Source organism: Amblyraja radiata, chromosome 5 (genome assembly GCF_010909765.2).
Source record: "Amblyraja radiata isolate CabotCenter1 chromosome 5, sAmbRad1.1.pri, whole genome shotgun sequence".
NCBI classification, from domain to species: Eukaryota; Metazoa; Chordata; class Chondrichthyes; order Rajiformes; family Rajidae; genus Amblyraja; species Amblyraja radiata.
The window spans coordinates 61,089,774-61,114,163 of record NC_045960.1 but is presented as its reverse complement, the minus strand read 5'-3'; the positions used below and the strand labels follow the sequence as shown (position 1 = coordinate 61,114,163).

Here is a 24,390-nt window from a genome sequence, read left to right as displayed (position 1 = left end):
AGCCAAAGCCGTCAGTGAGCGCTCACTGGAGACAACTCTTCCCACTAAACCAATCGCTGCCAGCGGCGGGCGGGCTTATCCGACCCCCGTCTTTTCCCTCACGTTACGGAGGAAGTTTCAGTTCTCGCTGAGGAGACGGGCTTATCTTTATTACCTCTCTCGAAGCGGAAAAGGGTCGTCTTTTTATTCCCGAACGACAAGGCGAGAGATCCCTCGCAGTGCGCCCGCTCCCACGTGAATGAGTCGGCCTGCGTTGAGCGACCCCCCCGCCCGCCGCCGCTCTCTGGATCCGCCGCCCAGCACCATGTCATTTGTGAATGGTGAGACCTGATCGCAGAGAGGTAGTTTTTCCCCTCTCTCTACCCCCTGAACGTCTCCCATCCTGGCGAACTTTCCACCCAACCTCGACTGCCGTGCGCCCACCCCGAGCCCAGGGATTGAGAACCTGTCATCGGACTCAATGGGAGACAGCAAGAGAATTATTTATCGTCTTCTCTCTCCCGAGATCTGCTCGTAGACCCCGCGCTAGGATTGTTTTCATGTGTCGCTTGGAGCCGTTGGACAAATCGTGTGTATTTTACTGGGACTATTCGGGATGGCACATTTCCCTTTGTACTTGAACTCCGCAATGCTGGTGTTGTTCAGCTGTGAATTCCGCCTGGTGACAGCAAGTAAGTGGGTTCTAATGTCTTTGGCTTAAAAACATCATCTTTCGCGGGAATGCATGCCCTGCTCCTCCAGATGAATGTAAGCCGGGTTCAGTGACCTGGGGGAGTGGGGGGGGGGGGTGGGGGGAGTAGGTCGGAGAACTGCGCCAACGGCTCAGCGAGGAGTGTGTGGAGCGGAGTGGAGTGGAGTGGCCTGTCAGGTCGCCGCGTAATTACTTGTACCTCGGCCAGGGCTCGGCTGAACGGTCCTTCCAGTGCAATGGAAATAACAGCAGGGGGTATGGTGGTTGGGGTGGGGATAGGGGAGACAGAATTACGGACAAGAAGAGGGCAGTTAAAAGAGACCAGGAAGTAATCCCGTGACCCGCGGACAGATGGAAAGATGCAGCAACCGGTGTTGAGCAGAATAACCGGCGAGTGAAGCGGCAACTTTGAAGTGAAATTGAGATGGGAACAGCCATGAGTCCGCTGATAACGGAGGAAGCGACAGGGAGTGTAAAAGGAAGGGAAGCCAGTGGAAGATTGCTTGGAGGCTGGAAAGTAAGGGGTGATATAGGGTTAGGGAACGAGATTATTAGGGGATACAAGAAACTGCAGACGCTAGAATCGTGAACGAAACACAAAGTGCTGGAGTATCTCTGCAGCATCTGATGGCGGGATGGACAGACGACTTTTCGGGTCGGGACCCTTCTTCAGATTGAGACTTTATTAGGGGCTGGGGAAATCCGGCCATAGGAGAACTTTAAAGGTCGATGAGGAGGGATGAACGAAGCAACTGTGTGGCGGTGGAAGAGTGCGGGTGGTCTAACATCAGATAGAAAGTGAAGGAGCAAGAATAAGCAGGTGGTTAAGGGATAGGCTGGGGAGTAAAGGCTGAGAGATAACGGGGGAAAACAGCAGTGTTGCAAAGTCTGAGAAGGTCAGGAAACCATCCGCGAAGGTAGCGAGATGAGCATAGACATTTCAGGAGGATTTCATTCTCCGGCTTCATACAACGTGACTGCAACACGGTAGAAGAAGGAGAAAGATATGGTGGTTTATGCTCCCGTGTTGGTCATGATGTCCAGCACGGGCATTACCAACACTTTTCACTGAGCGCGAACCGATGAAGCCTCAAAAGCAGAACGGGGCGTCATTTTGCATCGTCACCGTCGACTTATATATCACCTCTTTAATAAGCAATGACATACATGTGTAGCGATGTGTATTTAGAAGAAGATGCCTGCCAAAAAGTTTAATTAATTATCAGAGTAATTGAAAATAATATGGATGAAATATGCTCTTCACTTACCCATTGTAATGACTGTTGCTTCAACCAAGTACCAAAATTGCAGCTTGGGACTTGGAGTTGCTTGTTAGATAACAAAAGTTCTGAATATTGTTCGTATAATTATGAATTAATTTACATTCGTAGAAAATAGGTCATGCTTTATACGCACAGTTCGTCAAATTTTGAGTCACATCTATGGGGGCAAAATTGTATCGAGCAAGAGGGTATGAGTGAAGCCGACTGTTCTCCAACAAACACTGTTTGTCAAGTTCATCCCAAGGACGTGAGAGTAGACGTCGGTAGACCCATCCTCCCGAACAGTCAGTGTACTGCAGTGACATTGGCCATAAAGAGTGATTATAAAACACAAGATAGCCGGGGTGGGGTGAGAAGGGAAATGAAAATGCATGTTTGGAATAAATAAAATGGTTAGCACCAAATTTTAGAGAAAATAAATTCCAGCACAGTATTGATCAAATGTAATTGCTAAATTCTATCGGTCAGCGGAAATGTTTAATGTAGCAAGGCCAACAGGTGTTAGGAAAAGGATGAAAATATCTTAGAGGGAGTGGAAATTCAGTATTCAACAGTGTTGTGATTGAGCACATGTGACATGGGTATTTGCTTCCACATTACTTTAAAGGGCCAGCTTCACGCAGCGGATGACGTGTTTTACCCATTATTTAAAACCAGGTTCAACGATTGCCCCTCCAGTGGCACGTTTATCTAATGAGTTTTAACAGTGTGATTTAGCGTTTGGAAGTGGATTGAATAATCTGAATTCCTTTAATAATTCCATGTTCATCTTACTTTTTTTACAGTGTCCTTTATTCAGGACTGAGATATGTGACGGTCATTCATAGAAACATAGAAACATAGAAAATAGTAGGAGTAGGCCATTCGGCCCTTCGAGCCTGCGCCGCCATTCAATATGATCATGGCTGATCATCCAACTCAGTATCCTGTACCTGCCTTCTCTCCATACCCCTGATCCATTTAGCCACACGGGCCACATCTAACTCCCTCTTAAATATAGCCAATGAACTGGCCTCAACTACCTTCTGTGGCAGAGAATTCCAGAGATTCACCACTCTCTGTGTGAAAAATGTTTTTCTCATCTCGGTCCTAAAAGATTTCCCCCTTATCCTTAAACTGGGACCCCTTGTTCTGGACTTCCCCAACATCGGGAACAATCTTCCTGCATCTAGCCTGTCCAACCCCTTAAGAATTTTGTAAGTTTCTATAAGATCCCCCTCAATTTTCTAATTCTAGCGAGTACAAGCCGAGTCTATCCAGTCTTTCTTCATATGAAAGTCCTGATATCCCAGGAATCAGTCTGGTGAACCTTCTCTGTACTCCCTCTATGGCAAGAATGTCTTTCCTCAGATTAGGAGACCAAAATTGTACGCAATACTCCAGGTGTGGTCTCACCAAGACCCTGTACAACTGCAGTAGAACCTCCCTGCTCCTATACTCAAATCCTTAAAGCTAACATGTGTGACAATTAATGCAAACTTTGGATGGTCTGTCTACAAATCATAGACCTAAAGGCTTAAATAGAGAGAGCTGATCAATGTATCACGAGATTCCAATTTATCCTGCTAATAAAACTATATGAAAAAAAAGAAAATGCCTATATCGATTAATAGCTACTAGGGGAAATATAAATCACATGTTGTGAAGTGCATGCAGAATATATTTTTGAAATCATTGTAAGTTGTGGACATTGGTGACAAATGAGGTAGTTCTTCTCATCATTGGTATGTAAGTCTTGGCATACTCTAGACTTCTTGTTGAACTACGGTTGATCCTCCGGCAATGCGAATGGAGGAATGAGTGTTAGCTGCGCTACGAAGTTATAGATTGTAGGAAGTGCAATTCTATTAGTGATAATAGCTTATAGCACCTCTGGGATGTCCAGGTTAGAGCTGCGCTGATAATTTTTGCAGTATGATGGTAGCACACGACATAATAGAGGAGAGTTCAATGTGAAGACGGAACTTTGGCTCTCCAGGGACTGTGCGGAGGATCTGTCCACAAATTATAACCCTAAGAGTCATCTGTGAGGGGTATATTGTTGAAGGCAAGGTTAATTCGCATTCTGGTCCTGTCACTACTTAATAGATATCCACTACAGTAGTTCTGTTCCTCGGCGCTCAGCCAGCTTGTTTCGTAATACCGTGACAGTGTGGTCACAGATTATGCTCCCATGTAGCTTACTAACGTTCCATCAACAAGGAGAAAGTACTGCTTCATCGTCTAATGCGAATGATAGTCAGTAGGGCATTCCCTTGCCCATATTTGACCTGATACCGTGGGATTTAATGAAGTCCTGAGTTAATGCTGTGGATTCAAAGCTCCATCCACATCCCTTCCACCTAACTAAATGCCACTAACTCGAGGACCAGCCGACAGGACATTTCCAGGGGATGGGGAATTTTGGGATAGCCACTGGTTTATATGACTCCGTGATAACCACAACTCCAACAGTAGCTTGACTTGCATTGGGCAGCTCTCCTAGTTTAGGTAGAAGCCTCTGCTGGTGGAGAAGACAAATGGGCAGGTTTGATTGCAGGATGAACCTTGGTCATGAGTGTGAAGAAGGGTCTCGACCCGAAAAGCCACACATTCTTTCTATCCAGAGATGCTGCCTGTCGCGCTGAGTTACTCCAGCATTTTGTGCCTATCTTCGAACCTTGGTGATTGCGTTGAGCTTGACTTGAAATTACCATTGGGTTTTATGCTTATTTGCAGCGGTTTGATATAACTCAGAACTTCATTATGTTATTTCAGAGGACGGCAAGGAGTAATTTGATAAACTGGTACAGTAATATATTTCACTAAATCTGCCGTTACTAAACGCGCAGTGATACTGACCCGCAGTGCCTACTCGGACTCGTTCTCTATGTCAGCTCGTAACTTCCTCAGGCTACGCGTTACGTGTGAAGCAACTACAGGAGCTTGACGCCTAAGCCCCTGTCTCACTTTCCAGAGTTACTCACGGATTCTCCCGAGTTTTCCCCTTGCTTCAAACTCGGAGAATGTCCGTAGGAGTCCGTAGATATTTCGTAGGGCTCGTAATGCCAGCCGTAGGTACTCGGGGCATCGGGTAAGTCGGGACGTTTTTTCAGCATGTTGAAAAATGTCCACGAGTTTAAAAAAATAGCCCCGAGTACCTACGGCTGGCATCTCGGAGTTTGAATCAAGGGGAAAACTCGTGAGAATTCGTGAGTAACTCGGGAAAGTGGGACAGGGTCTTAGGCGTCAAGCTACTGTTGTTGCTGTAAACGTTTATCGCAGAAGATCTAATAAAACTGGAGGTTTGATTCAAAATACCATTCACTTTTCTTCCACTGTTGTTAAACTTAAGCGAGATGTACTTTTTCCTATCCTTCCTTCTCATAAAATAAAACATATCGAACGTAGGCACTAAAATCCCCCGAAATGTCTTGACAAATCTCTAAACGTTGTCAAGTTGGGAATTGAAACATCGCCGCAATCAGCATTTTTTGGTAGACTTTACGAGGGCACGAGCTATCTCCTGGGACTTGTGTTTCTAATATAGCGGCGCACAAACGGAAGATTGTGTCAAATCACTGTTCTACTCTTATTTGCAACAATGTGTCCACAGACTGAATTTATAATACTCGCGGTAGTATGAGTGCTCCTAGAGTAAATCTACAGAGGCATTTAGTGAGTCTAGGATGTATTCTTCACCTGGACTAATGCTATTTTGGGTCACCACATTTAACTGTGCCGCTAATTTCGGATCGTGATACTGCAATACTGTGCAACGCCTCGATCGATCTTGACCAAGGCTCGAAGTGTAGTCGTTAATCTGACGTTTATTTCCTCCCCAAGTGCTTGTCCCTTCATGGGTGGTTATATTTTCAGCATCGTCGGCTGCCCATGTGGATGCACGGAACGTATTTCTGCAGCTCTCTGGAATTGATTCTATGCCAGAATCAGATCGATACAAGCCAAGAATTAAGTCATTGACATTTGTTAATGGAGGGACTCTCAAGAGGAACGTCGCAGTAAAAATGAATTGCGAGTTTACACGCACACATGAACCAGTGTTCGCTTCTCCCGCGCTCTGTCACTTCGCCTTCTTATTCCGATAAAATAAAATGCTTCTGTGTTTCGACTGGATCCGGCCCCTTGTTTTATTGCTAGAATAGGTTCGTCCACAGCCTTAATACTCACTGTGTGACATTTTCTTTCGGCAATAGCACCCTTCTGATTAATGACAGCATGGGTTGAAAAAGCAAAGAAGATCCTATGAATTTGAAATAATAATCATAGATACAAAATGCTGGAGTAACTCTGGAGAGAAGGTATGGGAGATGTTTCGGGTCGAGGCTCTTCTACTGAAGAAGCCTGTTCAGAAGTTGCTGCCTGTTCCGCGGAGTTACTCCAGCTTTTTGTGTCTATCTTCGGTTTAAACCAGCATCTGCAGTTCCTTCTTCCACATAGAATCAGAACATGCTGGAACACTCAGCAAGACAGGCGAGAGAGGGGCAAGATTAAAGTTTAGGGAGCTTCGATGAAAGATCACTATGTCGAAATATCGGCATAATTTATCTCCACAGATGCAGCCGAACCTGTTGTGTATCGCCTGTATTTTCTATTGTACGTTTCCACAAGTGAGAGCTTGCAAAACATCCCAGATGGCAGCAAAATCAGCAAAAGCCGAAGGAACAGAAGAGGCTGGGATTTGACTTTGACTTGTCGTGTCGCCGCTTCGGTACACGGCGCTGTTCTTATACCTGAAAGTATAGCACATGTCCCGTGTGTTGTAATGACGGGAAACTGCTGATGCTGGTTCACCAAAGAAAGACACAAAGTGGCGGAGTAGGGCGGCACAATGGCGCTGCGGTAGAGCTACTGCTGCCTCACAACGCCAGAAACCCCGGTTCGATCCTGACCTTGTCCGTGTGGAATTTGCACGTTCTCCCCGTGACCGTGTGGGTTTCCTACGAGTGCTCCGGTTTCCTCCCACATCCCAAAGACGTGCAGGTATGCAGGTTAATTGGCCTCTATAAAAAGCCCCCCGTGTGTATTGCGATAACTAGTATGAACCGGTGGTTGATGGTCGCATAGACTCAGTTGGCTCAAGGGCCTGTTTCCATGCTGTATCTCTAAAACTTGGTCAGGCACTGTCCACTGGAGAATAAAGATAGGTGACATTTTAGGTCGCGACCCTTCTTCAGATGTGTTATACCTTGCATCAGCGAAGCTCTGCTTATTGCAAGTGGGGAAGGTGATTGTGTTTCTGTCCTATAGTTGTCCCGGACCTGCGTGTCGAATTCTTCAGAAAGTCAAGGAGCTGACCAGGTGAGGTAAATCTAGTCCTGCAAATGGCAGTCTGTTGCACCCCGCATGTTGCACTGACCGATCTGTACAATCCCAAATCCCCATGTGGTGCGTTATGTATGGAGTCTTTTCTCGAGAAAGACTTTTAATACATGAGACTAGCAGATTGCTTCATGGGGTGATTAAGGTGTGATTCATGGGGTGATTAAGGTATTAAGGTGATACCACAATATCACCTTAATACCTTTTGGAGATTTTTAAAATAACATTTTTTATGTGGTAGATTGCCAATATTGCAAATTTCTCATGGTTCATTGTAGAATACAGTTCACCCAAGATTGGCAAAAAGCAAATACATGTAAAATTTAGAAGAAATCTGAAATTGTGATGTGAAGACTGAATTGAAATGACTGTGGTAATTAAAAAAAAATTTTGTACTGTTGCTTGCAAAATTAGAATACCGTCTACTAATTCAAATCTGCACCAATTTTTGTATATGTTTTATTTGTAGATTTGGTAGAAGTTAGTTTGTTCATGGTAATTTATTTGAATAACATCTACTTTCTCAGATTATTTAATTAACTTGGAGGTTAATTACTTTGTAAAGTGAGATAAATAAATGGGAGATTAAATATTGCCCTTTTTATAATGGCCATATTCTCACAACTTATTTTCTGTGTATCAGGAAAATTATAATGAGCAACAGCCGAGGGCCTATTCAAGCATCATTTTGTTGAAGTCAAGAGTCAAATACATTGGGACAGGAACAATAACATTCCTACTTGCTGCAACTTTACAAGTACATTAAATGCAATAACACAATAATAAATACACAATGAGCAACAATACAATAAATTATCAGCTAAACCATTATCAATGAACCTATGCCATAATAGTACAAGCTGATGTACATAGTGCAAACTTGCACAATCATTTGGTGCTGAGTAAAGTTGTGATAGGATTGCGTACAGTGGTTCAAGAGCCTGATGGCTGATGAAAGAAGCTGTTTTTGAACCTCGATGTAACAATTATCATGCTCCTATACTCTCTCCTTATAGTAACAATGGGATGAGAGTGTGGTCAGGGCGTTGTGGGTCGTTGGTGATATTAGTTGCCTTATTGAGTCAGTGCTTCTTGAAGCTCCCTTGTAGGTGAAAAGGTTGAGTCAAAAGGCTGTTGTCAACTCTGAAAAATGTTTTTGGCAAACTTATTTTCTTTGGAGGTACAGCCGCCTGTACCTTCTATAAAATGTATAGCAGCAAATTGGCAAACTTTCAACAGCACTTACCAAATCTCAACTTCATTTATCAGAAAGGTCTGGCAACAGATGTGTGGAAAAGGCACAATCATCAAGTTGTTCCTCAAATCACACACCTGTAATTTGAAGATGTATCACCATCCCTTCATCAACATAGGTTCGAACTCCAGGAATCCCCTTTCTAACAGAGCCATGGGAGCACTCTCTCCACTGCATCACTAGAAAGACTGCAGCGGTTCAAAACGCAGTATATCACCCCTTTCCAGGAGTGATTAGGGATGCATGATTAATGCTAGCCTAACAAATGGTCTCCATCTGTAAATGAATTAAATGTGATCCAAATCAATGTCGTTCATTCTTTATGAAGTTGCACACAAGGTGATTTGTTTGAAAATAATGAACATGATTGGATTGTAACCCTGGAAACATATAAGAGAAATGATAAACGCATGCTTCCTCCTTGAAAACAAAATGTTTGTGACATGGTGTAAAATTGTAGGTAGATTTCAATAAGGTTATTTTAGATACAGATGCCCAAATTAATCTTAAAGAAAGGGTTATACTAAGACATGAATTACGTTGTTTAAGGGGCTGGTTTCAGAGAGCAAGTAGGTCGGTGATGCTGAATAAAGGGCTTGTCCCACTTGCCGATTTTTTTTCGACGACTGCTGGCATCATTGTCTGACGTATCAGGTAACCGAAAAATTTGCGGCGTGATGCGGCAGTGACGCGGCATGTTGACGTATGATGCGCGGTGTTTTTTCAAGTGTCGCAATATTCTTTTTGTCGCCGCTGGATTTTGAAATGATCAAAATCTTTTGGCGACACTGATATGACTCCGGCAGTCTCCGAAAAAATCACCAAGTGGGACAGGCCCTTAAAGGATAACAGCAGAAGAATATGTGTTGCTTTCTTGCAGAAGAAGCTACTGTTTTATTTGGGACTAGTGAATTCTTATAATTCTCCTCAGGCCAGCAATTTTCATTGGAATTTCAGGCCTCATTCTTTTCCTATGACGCGCACTTGTATGCGAAGTACAAGATATTTTTCCCCCTCCTTTAGTTTAGTTCAGTTTAGAGATACGGTGCGGAAATCAGCCCTTCGGCTCACCAAGTCTGCTCCGACCAGTGATCCCTGCACATTAACGCTATCCAACACACACTAGGGACAATTTACATATACACCAAGCCAATTAGCTTGCATACCTGTACGTCTTTGGAGTGTGGGTGGAAACCGAGGATCTGGGAGAAAACCCATGCAGTCACGGGAGATTGTACAAACTCCATACAGACAGCACCCATAGTCAGGATCAAACCCGGGTCTCCGGCGCTGTAAGGCAGCAATTCAGTGCGCCACCTTTAAAGCATTGGATCCAACCGGTATATTTTCTGCCCTTTTACTTTTACAGGGAATTTCAACCCCTTAACCAGCTTGAAAAAGAAGATGAAGCAGGAAAATAGAATATGTGGAGGAAAATTGTGTTATGTGATGTCATAAGAGAGTTTCAGAAACCTTTGTTTCTCATGTAACTATGTATTTGATATATGTAACATTGAACATGTATTGCCTTGATAGTTGATGGTGATTGACGATGTCTGATGCAGGCTGCTTCTGCTGTTTGTATTAGACAAAGCACCAGTAATGCTTCAGCTACACTATGTACGATAAATGGAAAATTCTTGATATGAATAGATTGTTGCAGAATCTCCCTGTTCTCTCCAGTTAGCAAGTGATTTGGCTTAGATTTTCTTTGCGCACACCTATCTCCGTTTTGTGTGGCATCTGCATTACAACAAGCAAAGTAAGTTCACATTGTGGAAGCTGAGCTAACAGGCTTTACCCTGGGACTGCTACACACCAGATAGCATTGGAATTGATGAAGACTGCTAGTGTACTCCAGACAAAATGCTCTCTTTGCCCTAAAATAGAGTATTTAGCTAACTCTAAAGCATTGGATCCAACCGGTATATTTTCTGTCTCCTTTCTCAGAAAATGAGTATGGTGGTCACTTTCATTTATACTTATAATGCCACCCAAATGTTGCTCCGTGTCTGCGTCTCAATGCACTTAATAGATATTGCCAAAAGACTGGCACATATTAAAATGGTCCCATGGCATTCTTCATGAGCAAATCTCATTCCTCAAGTGACACTAAAAGATGAACATTTATTCATTTGTCTATTTCTTTTGAAGTTGGAGGATCATGCCGTCAAATGCCAGCTGCCATCTTTGATGTGTTAAGACCGTATTCTAAGATGCAATAATCCACTCGTTATGAAACACTTGGTATATTCCTGATGTTGTGGAGAACCATATAAATGCAACGCTTTTCTTAATCTTTGCTAGCTGTAATGCGCAGTCAATAAAAGACCCAGGAGATTAAGCAACTTTCATAAAGGCCTATGAACAATTCAGCATAACATTGCACACTCAAAATATATTTCCCTAAGGTTGGGATTGCTGGCCATGGATTTCTAGTTATTTGATACAATAATTCCAGACCCATGTTTGGGTTGGGGTGATTTTGCATTCAGAGCCTCCTAGACCTGTTTACGATAGAACTGCAGATACTGGAAAAATCGAAAGTTGACAAAAAAGCTGGAGAAACTCAGCAGGTGAGGCAGCATCTATGGAGTGAATGAATAGGAGACGTTTCGGGTCGAGACCCTTCTTCAGACTGATGTGGATGTTTGTGGGGGGGGGGGGGCAGGAAGAAGAAAGGAAGAGGCGGAGACAGAAGGCTGTGGGAGAGCTGGGAAGGGGAGGGGAAGGCTTGGCGATTGCTTCACCCAACACCTCCGCTCGGTTCGCACCAACCAACCTGATCTCCCGGTGGCCCAGCATTTCAACTCCCCATTCCGAATCCGACCTTTCTGTCCTGGGCCTCCTCCATGGCCAGAGTGAGTCCCACCACGAATTGGAGGAGCAGCACCTCATATTTCACTTGGGCAGTTTACACTCCAGCGGTATGAACATTGACTTCTCCAAGTTCAGGTAGTCCTTGCTTTCTCCCTCCTTCCTCTCCCCTTCCCAGCTCTCCCACAGCCTACTGTCTCCACCTTTTCCTTTCTTATTGCCCCCCCCCCCCCCCATCAGTCTGAAGAAGGGTCTCAACCCGAAACGTCATCTATGCCTTCGTTCCATAGATGCTGCCTCACCCGCTGAGTTTCTCCAGCTTTTTTGTCTACCCCAGACATACCTTGTTCCTCCTAGGACTGTCCAGGGATGAAAAACACATGCTGCTGTGTTTGAATTGGACAGACCAAGATCTTAGTAAGGCTGAGCTCTCCAATATATATACTATCAAAATTTAAACTGATTCAAGAATATCAACTGCTTAATGTGGTGCAGAGAGAATTTACCAAATTGCCCACCATTTAGTTATGAAAATAGGTCATCGTGCCTCCTGTCCTCAGTGTCCATTACTGACTCTTCATTGGAGACAGCGTCAAGGTAAAAGGGAAATAGAACAGCGCTCCAATCTCCACCCCTTCAGCATCATTTATGTGCAGCAACTTGGGCAACGGACAGGTAAATAACTTGAGCTATTGTGAGAATGGAGCAGGATCCTGATGTTAGTTTTAGGGATGGAGAATTCAGCAGAAGGCTTTTGTATCAATTTCTTTCATTCTCCACCCCTCAACTGGCTGACCCAAAACGTCACCCATTAATCTATCCAGAGATGCTGACTGTCCCATTGAGTTACTCTAGCATTACTCTAGTCCTGCCTCCCCATTCTCTGCCCCTACCTCACTAATCTCTTCAACTCCTCATTGTCCCAAGGAATTGTCCCCTCCGCTTTCAAAACTGCTGCTGTTACACCAATCTTAAAGAAACCTGGTCTTGATCCCTCCTCTCTCATTAACTACCGCCCAATCTCAAACCTCCCCTTTCTTTCAAAAACCCTGGAGCGTATCGTTGCGTCGCAACTTCATTCCCACCTCCTTGCGTATAACCTACTTGAACCCCTCCAATCTAGCTTTCGCCCCCTCCATAGCACAGAAACTGCTCTCCTCAAAGTCCTCAACGACCTCCTCACCTCTGCTGACACTGGATCCCTCAACATCCTCATCCTCCTCGACCTGAGCGCAGCCTTCGATACAGTGAACCATAACATCCTGCTCACCAGACTCAAAGACCTCGGCATTGAAGGCTCTGCACTCAGCTGGCTCCGTTCCTACCTTTCCAACAGATCCCACTTCATCTCTCTCCACAACCACACCTCTGCTACAGCCACAGTCACTCAAGGCATTCCCCAAGGCTCCGTACTCGGCCCCCTCCTCTTCATCATCTACATCCTCCCCCTTGGTCAGATACTCCGCCACTTCAACCTGGACTTCCACTGTTACGCTGATGACACCCAGACCTACCTTGGCACCAAATCCCCCCCTCTCCCATATCAACTCCTGTTTGTCAGCTATAAAAACCTGGATGCAACATAATTTCCTCAAACTCAACAGCGATAAGACAGAATTCCTCCTCATAGGCTCCAGCCACACTCAGCAAAATCAATAACCCCACTCTCACCATCGACGGCACCACTGTCTCCCCATCTCCCCAGGCCCGCAACCTTGGCGTGATCTTTGATTCCACCCTCTCCCTTGAGCCTCACATCCGTCATGTCATTAAAACCTCCTTCTTTCATCTCTGCAACATCGCCAAACTCAGACCCTCTCTCACACCTCCCGCTGCTGAAAGACTCATCCATGCCTTCATCTCCTCCCGACTGGACTGCTGCAACTCACTTCTCCTTGGCATCAGCTCCACCTACATCAACCGACTCCAACTGGTCCAGAACGCAGCCGCCCGACTCATCACCCACACCAAATCCTGGCATCACATCACTCCAGTCCTCAAACAACTTCACTGGCTTCCCATCTCCCACCGGATCAACTACAAAATCCTGATCCTCACCTACAAAGCCCTCCACCATCTGCCCCCCCCCCCCCCATATCTCACTGACCTCCTCTCCCCCTACCAACCCTCATGGTCCCTCAGATCCACATCAGCCGGTCTCCTCTCCATCCACAAGTCCAACCTCCGCAGTTTTGGGGACAGAGCCTTCTCCAGGGCAGCTCCCAGGTTCTGGAACTCCCTCCCCCAACTGATCCGCAATTCCGTGTCCCTCACCATCTTCCAGTCCCGCCTCAAGACCCATCTCTTCACCTCTGCCTATCCTTAGCCCCACGTCCCCCTCCCTTTTCATCTGTGCATTAATTGCCTCATATTGTGTTTTGTATTGAATTATGTCTTTACTTTGTGTACTAGTCATGTCTCTACTATTTATTTCATTCCCCTTACATGTTTTTCCTCTACCTGCTAAATTTTTGTAAGGTGTCCTTGAGACTCTTGAAAGGCGCCCATAAATAAAATTTATTATTATTATTATTATTTTGTGTCTATATTCAGCATGATTTGACTGGATAGCATGCAAATACAACTGTATCTCAGAACATGTAGCAATAATACATCAATATCAATATCAATATGCTAAGGCAAGGGCAGATCTTCAGGGATATGCACACCCAGGATGCTAAAGCTGTAGACACTCTTCACCACTGTACTGCCAATGAGGACAGATTCCTGGATTCCTGGCTTTCTCTGCCTAAAGGCAACAATCCGCTTCTTGGTCTTGCTAACATTGAGAGCAAGATTATTGCCCTGACATCATTCAATCAGATTATCAATCTCCCTCCTGAATTCTAATTCGTCATTACCCGTTACTCGTCTAACAACGGTGCCATCGTCAGCAAATTTTAAAATGTCCACACATTCTAGCCATGCCTAGTTACATATTCATGGGTATAGACTTGGTAGAGCACTGGACTGGACAGGAGTGGGCAGGCAGGACAACCTTGAGGTGCCTCTGTGCTGGTGCCAGCGAGAAGGAGGTGTTGTGTCAATTTGCACTGAGTGAGGTCGGCCAATGAGGAAGTCAAGAATCCAATTTCATAGGGATTAGCAGAGACCAAATTCCCTGAGTTTAACAATGTTTGGAAGGGATGATGATATAAAACACTGAGCTGTAGTCAATGAACAGCAGAACCTGACGTGCCTGTTTTTGTGGTCCAGTCCAGTCCAGTCCAGTCCAGTGTAGAGAGACATTGAGATTGCATCCTCTGTTAGACACAAAAAGCTGGCATAACTCAGCAGGACAGGCAGCATCTCTGGAGAAAAGGAATGGGTGACGTTTCGGGTCGAGGTCCGATGTTGATCTGTTGTGGTGATAAGCAAACTGCATGCCATGGTTGTGTCATTTTGTTGGTATAAAAGGCTTACTTTAGAGTATCATGGCATAGGGAATGCCGTATCCCTACCCACAGCAATTTGATAAATATTTTTATTAATCCAATATAGATTTTTAAAATGGCTTGCTTTTCCGCTGTTTTGAGTTTCACTGTACTTGTGCAACTATCAGAAATTCAGCTGTGAACATAAGAGGCGATTGTTCATCGTTTCCAGAATTCAGCAAGCTGCTGGGAAGTCAAGGATTTCTGTGACTGTGCTGAAAGAAAGATCAAACACATGGTTACTTTAATTAACAGTTGAATGTGAGCTGAATGTACTATCAAGCAAGTAATGACCTACACACTGAGTTCGCCCATTATTGAACCTCCAGCAATCACCTAATGGGCATTAAAATTAATGAATCACTGAATTTTAATTAAATAGTAGCCAATGTGCCCTGCATGTCATTGCAAAAGTTGTAAAGAACTGGATGAATAAAATAATTCAATTTTACATGGAAAAGTTTGAATGAGGACTTTGAAAATTGTGGCAAAACCTGGCGACTCTAGCATATGGACTCAGTGGGCTGTTCAATGCATTCTGTATTTAATCAGGGATTGTATGGCAATAATCTTACTGATCTGCATGCAGAAAAAGAATTTCACAGTTCCTTGGGTACACAAGTTCCTTGGCTAATAAAGAACAATTTAATGGCCTGTTTTTATGTTTTATCACTAAACTAAACTAAAACTAAACTAATAGAATGTGTCAGGTTTCAGAAGCTTGGGCCCTGCAATGACTGGAGTATAGTCTGTCCTTGAAAACTTTCATAGAATGGAATCCACTTTTGAACAGCCATAGCCCATCTAAAATCGCTGAGATAGTTTTGTCTGCATAGCCTGACAGGAATATTGCCTCTCATGGGTCCTTCATTTTGTCCATTAAGAGTTTTGCCACCAAACCAGGGAGGAAGGTGCTACTGCTTCCCATGGATCTTTTGGGAATGACAAGGATGATTTATGTGCCTGCGTGCAGGATAGAGTTGGGCAGGTGAGAACAGCCCATAACCTCGGCCGACTGGAATTTCAAGGGCTGGTCCAAATGGGAGGAAGTCTGGCGGTAGGGGTTCCTTCCCTCTAATTAGATGGTAATTTTCTCTTCATCCTTGCAGGAATTTCAAAGCATCATTAGAGAAAGCAGCCTCAATTATATTAAAAGAACCCAAATATTTGTTGATAGAAACAAATGCTGGAGTAACTCAGCGGGACTGACAGCATCTCTGGATCGAAGGAATAGGTGGTTTTGAGTCGAGATCCATCTTTAGACACGAAACATCACCCACTGAGTTACTCCAGCATTTTGTGCCTATCTTCGATGTAAACCAGCATCTGCAGTTCCTCTTACTAATTATTTGTTGGGTGACCTTAAGAGAATTAAGGGAATGTGGTTTTAGAAAAACTCAATTTTCTATTGTAAATGCAATAAACATGTTCATTTTGTTTAGTTCTTATTAATGTAACATTTATTCTAAATGGAGACGACCTAAGGTCCAGTTTTGTTACACCACTTGAGCAGCTGTCAAAAATGCTTGGTCTGGAGACAGAGATCGTTAGAGAAACCACTAAAAGTTTGTCTAAGTGAGATGACGAATGCAGGCCCAGACCAGCTTGAATTCACAGTGACCCCATTATCATCCGTGATATCAATGCATGGACCAAAGAGGAATCAACCAGCTTGACATTATCCTACTGAACTGAAAGTGAACCAATCTGTCCAGCTCTAGAGAGGAACGCTGACAATGTTGATTGATTGTTGCTTTTCAACAAATTCACAGTCAGCACTTTCCAGCTCCGTCAGTGTGCAAGTACTTGCTGACTTGAAATTGGCCTTTTTTCATTAAAACACTTTGTTAAATTTATTGCTGCCTAAATATATTCATGTCGGCATATGTGTAATTGAACTCATTATTAGATGGCAGAAATTTGTCCGAGAGGATGGGGAACACTGTGCTGACTCCTGCCATTTGGCAGCAGATAAATAAAGACCTTGACCTTCCTTTCGAAACTATAGGCTACCATTCAATGAGAATGGTATTAGGTAGGGAAATCTGAGGAAGTCTGCATGCCATCATCTCCAGGGACCTTAAATGGGAGGCCACCATCAACTACACAGTCAAAAAGGGTTGAGATTTTTGATTGGAGAAAGACGAACTTTGAGGAGATGCAAAATGATTTAAAAGGAGTGAATTGGGACATTTTGTTTTATGGGAAGAATGTAGTAGAGAAATGGAGGACATTTAAAGGCAAAAATTTAAGAGTACAGAATCTTTATGTCCCTGTTCGGTTGAAAGGAAAGAGTAAAAATTGGAAAGAGCCATGGTTTTCAAGGGAAATTGGACGCTTGGTTCGGAAAAAGAGAGATATCTACAATAATTATAGGCAGCATGGAGTAAATGAGGAGTATAAAGAATGTAAAAATAATCTTATGAAAGAAATTAGAAAAGCTAAAAGAAGATATGAGGTTGCTTTGGCAAGTAAGGTGAAAGTAAATCCAAAGGGTTTCTACAGCTATATTAATAGCAAAAGGATAACGAGGGATCAAATTGGTCAGAGTGGACAGCTAACTGCAGAGCCAAAAGAGATGGGGGAGATATTGAACGTTTTTTTTTCTTCGGTATTCACCAAGGAGAAGGATATTGAATTATGTGAGGTAAGGGAAACAAGTAGAGTAGCTATGGAAACTATGAGGATCAAAGAAGAGGAAGTACTGACTCTTTTGAAAAATATAAAAGTGGATAAGTCTCCAGGTCCTGGGACGATATTCCCTAGGACATTGAGGGAAGTTAGTGTAGAAATAGCAGGGGCTATGACAGAAATATTTCAAATGTCATTAGAAATGGGAATGGTGCTGGAGGATTGGCGTACTTCGCATGTTGTTCCATTGTTTAAAAAGGTTTCTAAGAGTAAACCTAGCTATTATAGACTTGTTAGTTTGACATCATTGGTGGGCGAATTAATGGAAAGGATACTTAGAGATAATATATATAATCATCTGGATAAACAGGGTCTGATTAGGAACAGTCAACATGGATTTGTGCCTAGAAGATCATGTTTGACTAATCTTCTTGAATTTTGTGAAGAGGTTACTAGGGAAATTGATAAGGGTAAAGCGGTGGATGTTGTCTACATGGACTTTAGTAAGGCCTTTGACAAGGTTCCACATGGAAGGTTGGTTAAGAAGGTTCAATTGTTGGGTATTAATAATGGAGTAGCAAGATGGATTCAACAGTGGCTGAATGGGAGATAACAGAGAGTAATGGTGGAAAACTGTTTGTCAGGTTGGAGGCCGGTGACTAGTGGGATGCCTCAGGGATCTGTGTTGGGTCCACTGTTGTTTGTCATGTACATCAATGATCTGGATGATGGTGTGGTAAATTGGATTAGTAAGTATGCAAATGATACTAAGATAGGTAGTGTTCTGGATAATGAAGTAGATTTTCAAAGTCTACAGAGAGATTTAGGCCATTTGGAAGAGTGGGCTGAAAGATGGCAGATGGGGTTTAATGCTGATAAGTGTGAGGTGCTACATCTTGGCAGGACAAATCTGGTCGCCAAATTATAGGAAAGATGTCAACAAAATAGAGAGAGTACAGAGGAGATTTACTAGAATGTTGCCTGGGTTTCAGCACCTAAGTTACAGAGAAAGGTTGAACAAGATAGGTTTTTATTCTTTGGAGCGCAGAAGGTTAAGGGGGGACTTGATAGAGGTCTTTAAAATGATGAGAGCGATAGACAAAGTTGACGTGAATAAGCTGTTTCCACTGAGAGTAGGGAAGATTCAAACACAAGGACATGATTTGAGAATTAAGGGACAAAAGTTTAGGGGCAACATGAGGGGGAACTTCTTTACTCAGAGAGTGGTAGCTGTGTGGAATGAGCTTCCAGTGGAAGTGGTGAAGGCAGGTTGGTTTTTATCATTGAAAAATAAATTGGATAGGTATATGGAAGGGAAAGGAATGGAGGGTTATGGTCTGAGTACAGGTAGATGGGACTAGGGGAGATGGGACTAAGTGTTCGGCACCGACTAGAAGGGCCGAGATGGCCTGTTTCCGTGCTGAAATTGTTTTATGGTCATATGGTTATAAAAAGGACCAACAGAGGATGTACTTCCTGCAGCAGTAGAGGCAACACAATCTGACACAGGCAATGATGGTCCATGTTTATACTGCCATCATAGTGTCTGTTCACACCTTCTCCTTCATGGTCTGGTTTGGCTCAGCCACCAAGCATGACATCCGGAGTCTGCAGCGCATCGTTCGATCAGCCAAGAAGGTTGTTGGCTGCAACCTTCCCCCTATCGACGAATTGTACAGTGCAAGGGCCAGGAAGCGAGCGGGCAAGATTATCTCTGATCCCTCTTACCCTGGCCACAAACTCTTTGAAGCACTTTCCTCTGGAAGGCGACTCCAAACTGTTAATGCTGCCACAGCCAGGCATAAAAACAGCTTTTTTTCCACAAGCAGTAGCTCTACTCAACACCCAAAAGTCTGTAGCATCCTTTTGCTGTGTTTTTTTATTTCATTCTTCACATGTTTAAATTATAATGTTTTATTTTTAATTGTCTTGTTAGTGCGAGCAAAGCAGCAAGGCAAATTCCTGTATGTATACATACTTGGCTAATAAAATGTATTCAATTCAATCAATTCAATTCAATTCTTGTAGATGGTAAATTTTGGACATTCAAGTACAGTACACACTGGGTCCTGACAGAAGTGGTTTGCTTATTTGCTTATTTCTGGGAGCACTGGTTCAGCACTGGCATCCCTGGCTGACACAATTTAGAACAAGGATACTCTTCAGTGTGCAGTCAGGACTACCAGGGTGCCACAAGATTAGGGACATCTATCCATGTGGATAAATGTGAGGTTATCCACTTTGGTAGCAAAACCAAGAAAACAGATTACTATCTAAATTGTGTCAAGATGGAAAAAGGGCAAGTACAACGGGATCTGGGGGTTCATCAGTCAATGAAAGTAAGCATGCAGGTACAGCAGGCAGTGAAGAAAGCGAATGGCATGACAATAGACAATAGGCAATAGGTGCAGGACCAGGCCAATTGGCCCTTCGAGCCAGCACCACCATTCAATGTGATCATGGCTGATCATCCCCAATCAGTACCCCGTTCCTGCCTTCTCCCCATATCCCCCGACTCCGCTATTTTTAAGAGCCCTATCTAGCTCTCTCTTGAAAGCATCCAGAGAACCTGCCTCCACCGCCCTCTGAGGCAGAGAATTCCACAGACTCACCACTCTCAGTGAGAAAAAGTGTTTCCTCGTCTCCGTTCTAAATGGCTTACTCCTTATTCTTAAACTGTGGCCCCTGGTTCTGGACTCCCCCAACACCGGGAACATGTTTCATGCCTCTATTGTGTCCAAGCCCTTAACAATCTTATATGTTTCAATGAGATGCCCTCTCATCCTTCTAAACTCCAGTGTACAAGCCCAGCTGCTCCATTCTCTCAACATTTGACTTCCGCCATCCCGGGAATTAACCTTGTAAACCTACGCTGCACTCCCTCAATAGCAAGAATGTCCTTCCTCAAATTAGGGGACCAACACTGCACACAATACTCCAGGTGTGGTCTCACTAGGGCTCTGTACAACTGCAGAAGAACCTATTTGCTCCTATATTCGATTCCTCTTGTTATAAAGGCCAACATGCCATTCGCTTTCTTCACTGCCTGCTGTACCTGCATGCTTACTTTCATAGACTGATGTACAAGGACCCCCAGATCTTGTTGTACTTCTCCTTTTCCCAACTTGACACCATTTAGATAGTAATCTGCCTTCCTGTTTTTGCTACCAAAGTGGATAACCTCACATTTATCTGCATTAAACATCATCTGCCATGCATCTGCCCACTCCCCCAACCTGTCCAAGTCACCCTGCGTTCTCATAGCATCCTCCACACAGTTCACACTGCCACCCAGCTTGGTGTCATCTGCAAATTTGCTAATTTTACTTTGAATCCCTTCATCCAAATCATTGATGTATATTGTAAATAGCTGCGGTCCCAGCACCGAGCCTTGCGGTACCCCACTAGTCACTGCCTGCCATTCTGAAAGGGACCCGTTAATCCCTACTCTTTGTTTCCTGTTTGCCAACCACTTCTCTATCCATGTCAGCACTCTACCCCCAATACCATGTGCCATAATTTTGCCCACTAATCTCCTATGTGGGACCTTATCAAATGCTTTCTGAAAGTCCAGGCACACTACATCCACTGGCTCTCCCTTGTCCATTTTCCGAGTTACAAAAAATTCCGATCTTCAAAAAATTCCAGAAGATTAGTCAAGCATGATTTCCCCTTTGTAAATCCATGCTGACTCGGACCGATCCTGTTACTGCTATCCAAATGTGCGGTTATCTCATCTTTTATAATTGACTCCAGCATCTTCCCCACCACCGATGTCAGGCTAACCGGTCTATAATTCTCCGTTTTCTCTCTCCCGCCTTTCTTAAAAAGTGGGATAGCATTAGCTACCCTCCAATACACAGGAACTGATCCTGAGTCTATAGAACATTGGAAAATTATCACCAATGCATCCACGATTTCTAGAGCCACTTCCTTAAGTACCCTGGGATGCAAACCATCAGGCCCTGGGGATTTATCAGCCTTCTGTCCCATCAGTTTATCCAACACCATTTCCTGCCTAATGTGGATTTCCTTTAGTTCCTCTGTCACCCCAGATCCTCTGGCCACTACTATATCAGGAAGATTGTTTGTGTCCTCCTTAGTGAAGACAGATCCAAAGTACCTGTTCAACTCATCTGCCATTTCCTTGTTCCCCATTATAAATTCACCTTTTTCTGTTTTCAAGGGTCCAACTTTGGTCTTAACTATTTTTTTCCTCTTCACATACCTAAAGAAGCTTTTACTATCCTGCTTTATATTCTTGCCTAGCTTACCTTCGTACCTCATATTTTCTCCCCGTATTGTCTTTTTGGTTATCTTCTGTTGTTCTTTAAACATTACCCAATCCTCTTGCTTCCCGTTCACCTTTGCTACGTTGGACTTCTTCGCTTTAATTTTTATACTGTCCCTGACTTCCCTTGTCAGCCATGGTCGTCCTTTTTCCCCTTGGAATCTTTCTTCCTCGTAGGAATGAACTGATCCTGCACCTTCTGTATTATTCCTAGAAACGCCTGCCATTTTTGTCCAACTGTCATCCCTGCTAGTGGATCTTTCCAGTCAACTTTGGCCAGCACCTCCCTCATGGCCCCATAGTCCCCTTTATTCAACTGCAACACTGACACCTCCGATCTACTCTTCTCCCTCTCCAATTGTAGATTCAACCTGACCATGTTTTGGTCACTGCCTCCTAATGGCTCATTCACCTCGAGGTCCTTTATCAAATCCGGTTCATTACATAACACTAAATCCAGAATTGCCTTCTCACTGGTAGGCTCCAATACAAGCAGTTCAAAGAATCCATCTCAAAGGCACTCTACAAAGTCCCTTTCTTGGGGTCCAGTACCAACCTGATTTTTCCAGTCTACCTGCATGTTGAAATCAGGACATATTCTTTGATCCACAAATGTGTAAATATGCACTTTAACCTTTTCCTAATGACAAAACCTTAGTGAAAGCTACAGTCCATCTGTAAGGGAAAAATGATTGGTGCATTTTAATCAATATCCTATATTTGTTCAGAAACCTATAGAGATAACTGAATTAGACAACTGAAACGTGCTCTGAATGCTAAATGTTATCAGTGCTGCATATTTCAGTGGAAACAAGTGCACTTCAATAATTTTAACACTATTTCCAATTGACTGACTATCCACTTTCCTCGATAATAAAATGGAAACAAACTCCTTATTTTAGACTTCCCACAAGTGTAATCAAACACTCTCAGAAATGTTTTGATTGTATTCAGATCTGGGGTGGGCCTTTATTTCTTCATTGTTTTGCTAGCAATTATCTCTGTGAATCATTAATAGCACCCATTAGACTAGGAGCTGGATTTTATTGGGAAAACTCTTTGGTAGTGGGGCATGTTGTTGTTTGGGTGAGTAGGTTTTGAAGCCCCTGGCTAGTTCCATTCTGTTTCTAACATCGCTGTTCCACCTCCATATTGATTCAAGGGGCCTTAAAATTGCATGTGCCTTGATAGACCAGCTTTTGCTACACTGAGAAATCAATGCCTCTGTGCTTGAGGGGGACCTGAATGTGTCTGTAACTTTACATATGGCTGCCTTTAAAGCACTGGCCTAAACAACACTGGGACAATTGAACTGGACGAGCAAGTCCTCGATGCTCGCGGATGCAATTTTCACAAGGATGATTACAATGGTCAACTGGTCCTCTCATTTTATCCCTCTGCTACAATTCATGGAAGATAGTGGATTTATAGTGTTTTATAGTGGTGTTGATAGATGGACTAAAATTCACAGTAGTAGAGAAAGGTAGTCAGTATTACAGTCCTGTAAACCAGGACCTTCATTGACTTTGGAAGTCACAGCTTTGGAAGACATGTTGTCACACCTTGAAGAAAACGCCATTGCATAATTGGATCAGTGCTAGACATTATCCTCAACGAGAGCTCATCAGAAAAGGTGAACTCCAGGCATTTCAAAGCCACCAACATGGATGGTGCAGCAAATGCTCAACTGGGAGGTTGGCCAAGGACCATTATTTTGATCCTACTGATTTTCAATATGAAGCATTCAAGAAATCACACGTCACTTGTAAATCCTGTGCAGAAGGAGCCATTATGCAGTAGTTATCCATGAACTGATGATGCCTGTAGTGTTTTAACCAAAATTAAAAAGTTTCCTGACCAGTTGGTAATGGATGCTGATACAGGAAATAAGTTATTGCTAATGGGGTGAATGATGAACTGGATTAATAGTGAACAAGATGGAGGCAATAATGCAATCTTGTTTGATCCTAGTCCAGATGGGGAAATTGTTAATCTCAGATCATTCACTCAGTACTATGGTGGTCATATTGTCACATAGAAATTTCAGCATGGTGACGAACTGACCAATCGTAAGTGTACCGGGTATTTAGCATCTTTAACCCCGTTCTTCATCTTTTATGTGCTTTGATTTTTTTTGTGTGTCTTCAGCAGTGGGAGATCTTTTGAATCAAGGATGATTTTGATTAGCCTCAGTGGGTGCACAGTTCATGGAGGAGCCAGAATCTGGACAACATATTCTTCAGTGATGGAGGCATGTTGTGGATTGGGGAAGTGGGATTTGTAGCCCTAGTTGGAGGCCCCTTCTTCTTCCTCTGCCCCCAGAAGGTATTGCTCAACACCCCTGATTTAATGATGTAATAGGAGCCTCACATGGTGTGAATTGGATGCATGCTCTTCACATGTCCATGTCCTCAGAATTTTAAAGGCAGTTTGACGACACAGTGGGCTAATAAGTAGAGAACTGTCAGAGAGCTTTTACTCACGGGCAGCTCATTTCTGACGTGCATCTACTTGTTTCTTTGACCTTCTTTCCCACTGCTGGACGTACTAGCGTATATATGAAAATGCATTGTTTACTTTTCTTTCTGGTAATGTTTATAATTAATTTCCAGTAGTTTAAGATGAATTTAAGTTATATAACTTATTTATTTAAACAATGTAATTGG

At 43.4% G+C, this 24,390-nt stretch overlaps 1 protein-coding gene across 2 annotated transcripts in view; it reads left to right on the top strand.

Annotated features, from left to right (window-relative positions):
• The window catches only part of LOC116973364 (fibronectin type III domain-containing protein 4-like), a 219,743-nt gene that overhangs the window by 30,760 nt on the left and 164,593 nt on the right, over nucleotides 1–24,390 (top strand). The window contains exon 1 of one of the 2 annotated variants that reach the window (XM_033021352.1): nucleotides 68–671. The exons of the other annotated variant lie outside the window; for it this stretch is intronic. Within the exon in view, the coding sequence (XP_032877243.1) occupies nucleotides 596–671 (76 nt within the window). The 5' untranslated portion in view covers nucleotides 68–595. Of the gene's footprint in view, nucleotides 1–67; nucleotides 672–24,390 lie in introns of those variants that run through there. 2 annotated transcript variants of the gene reach the window in all.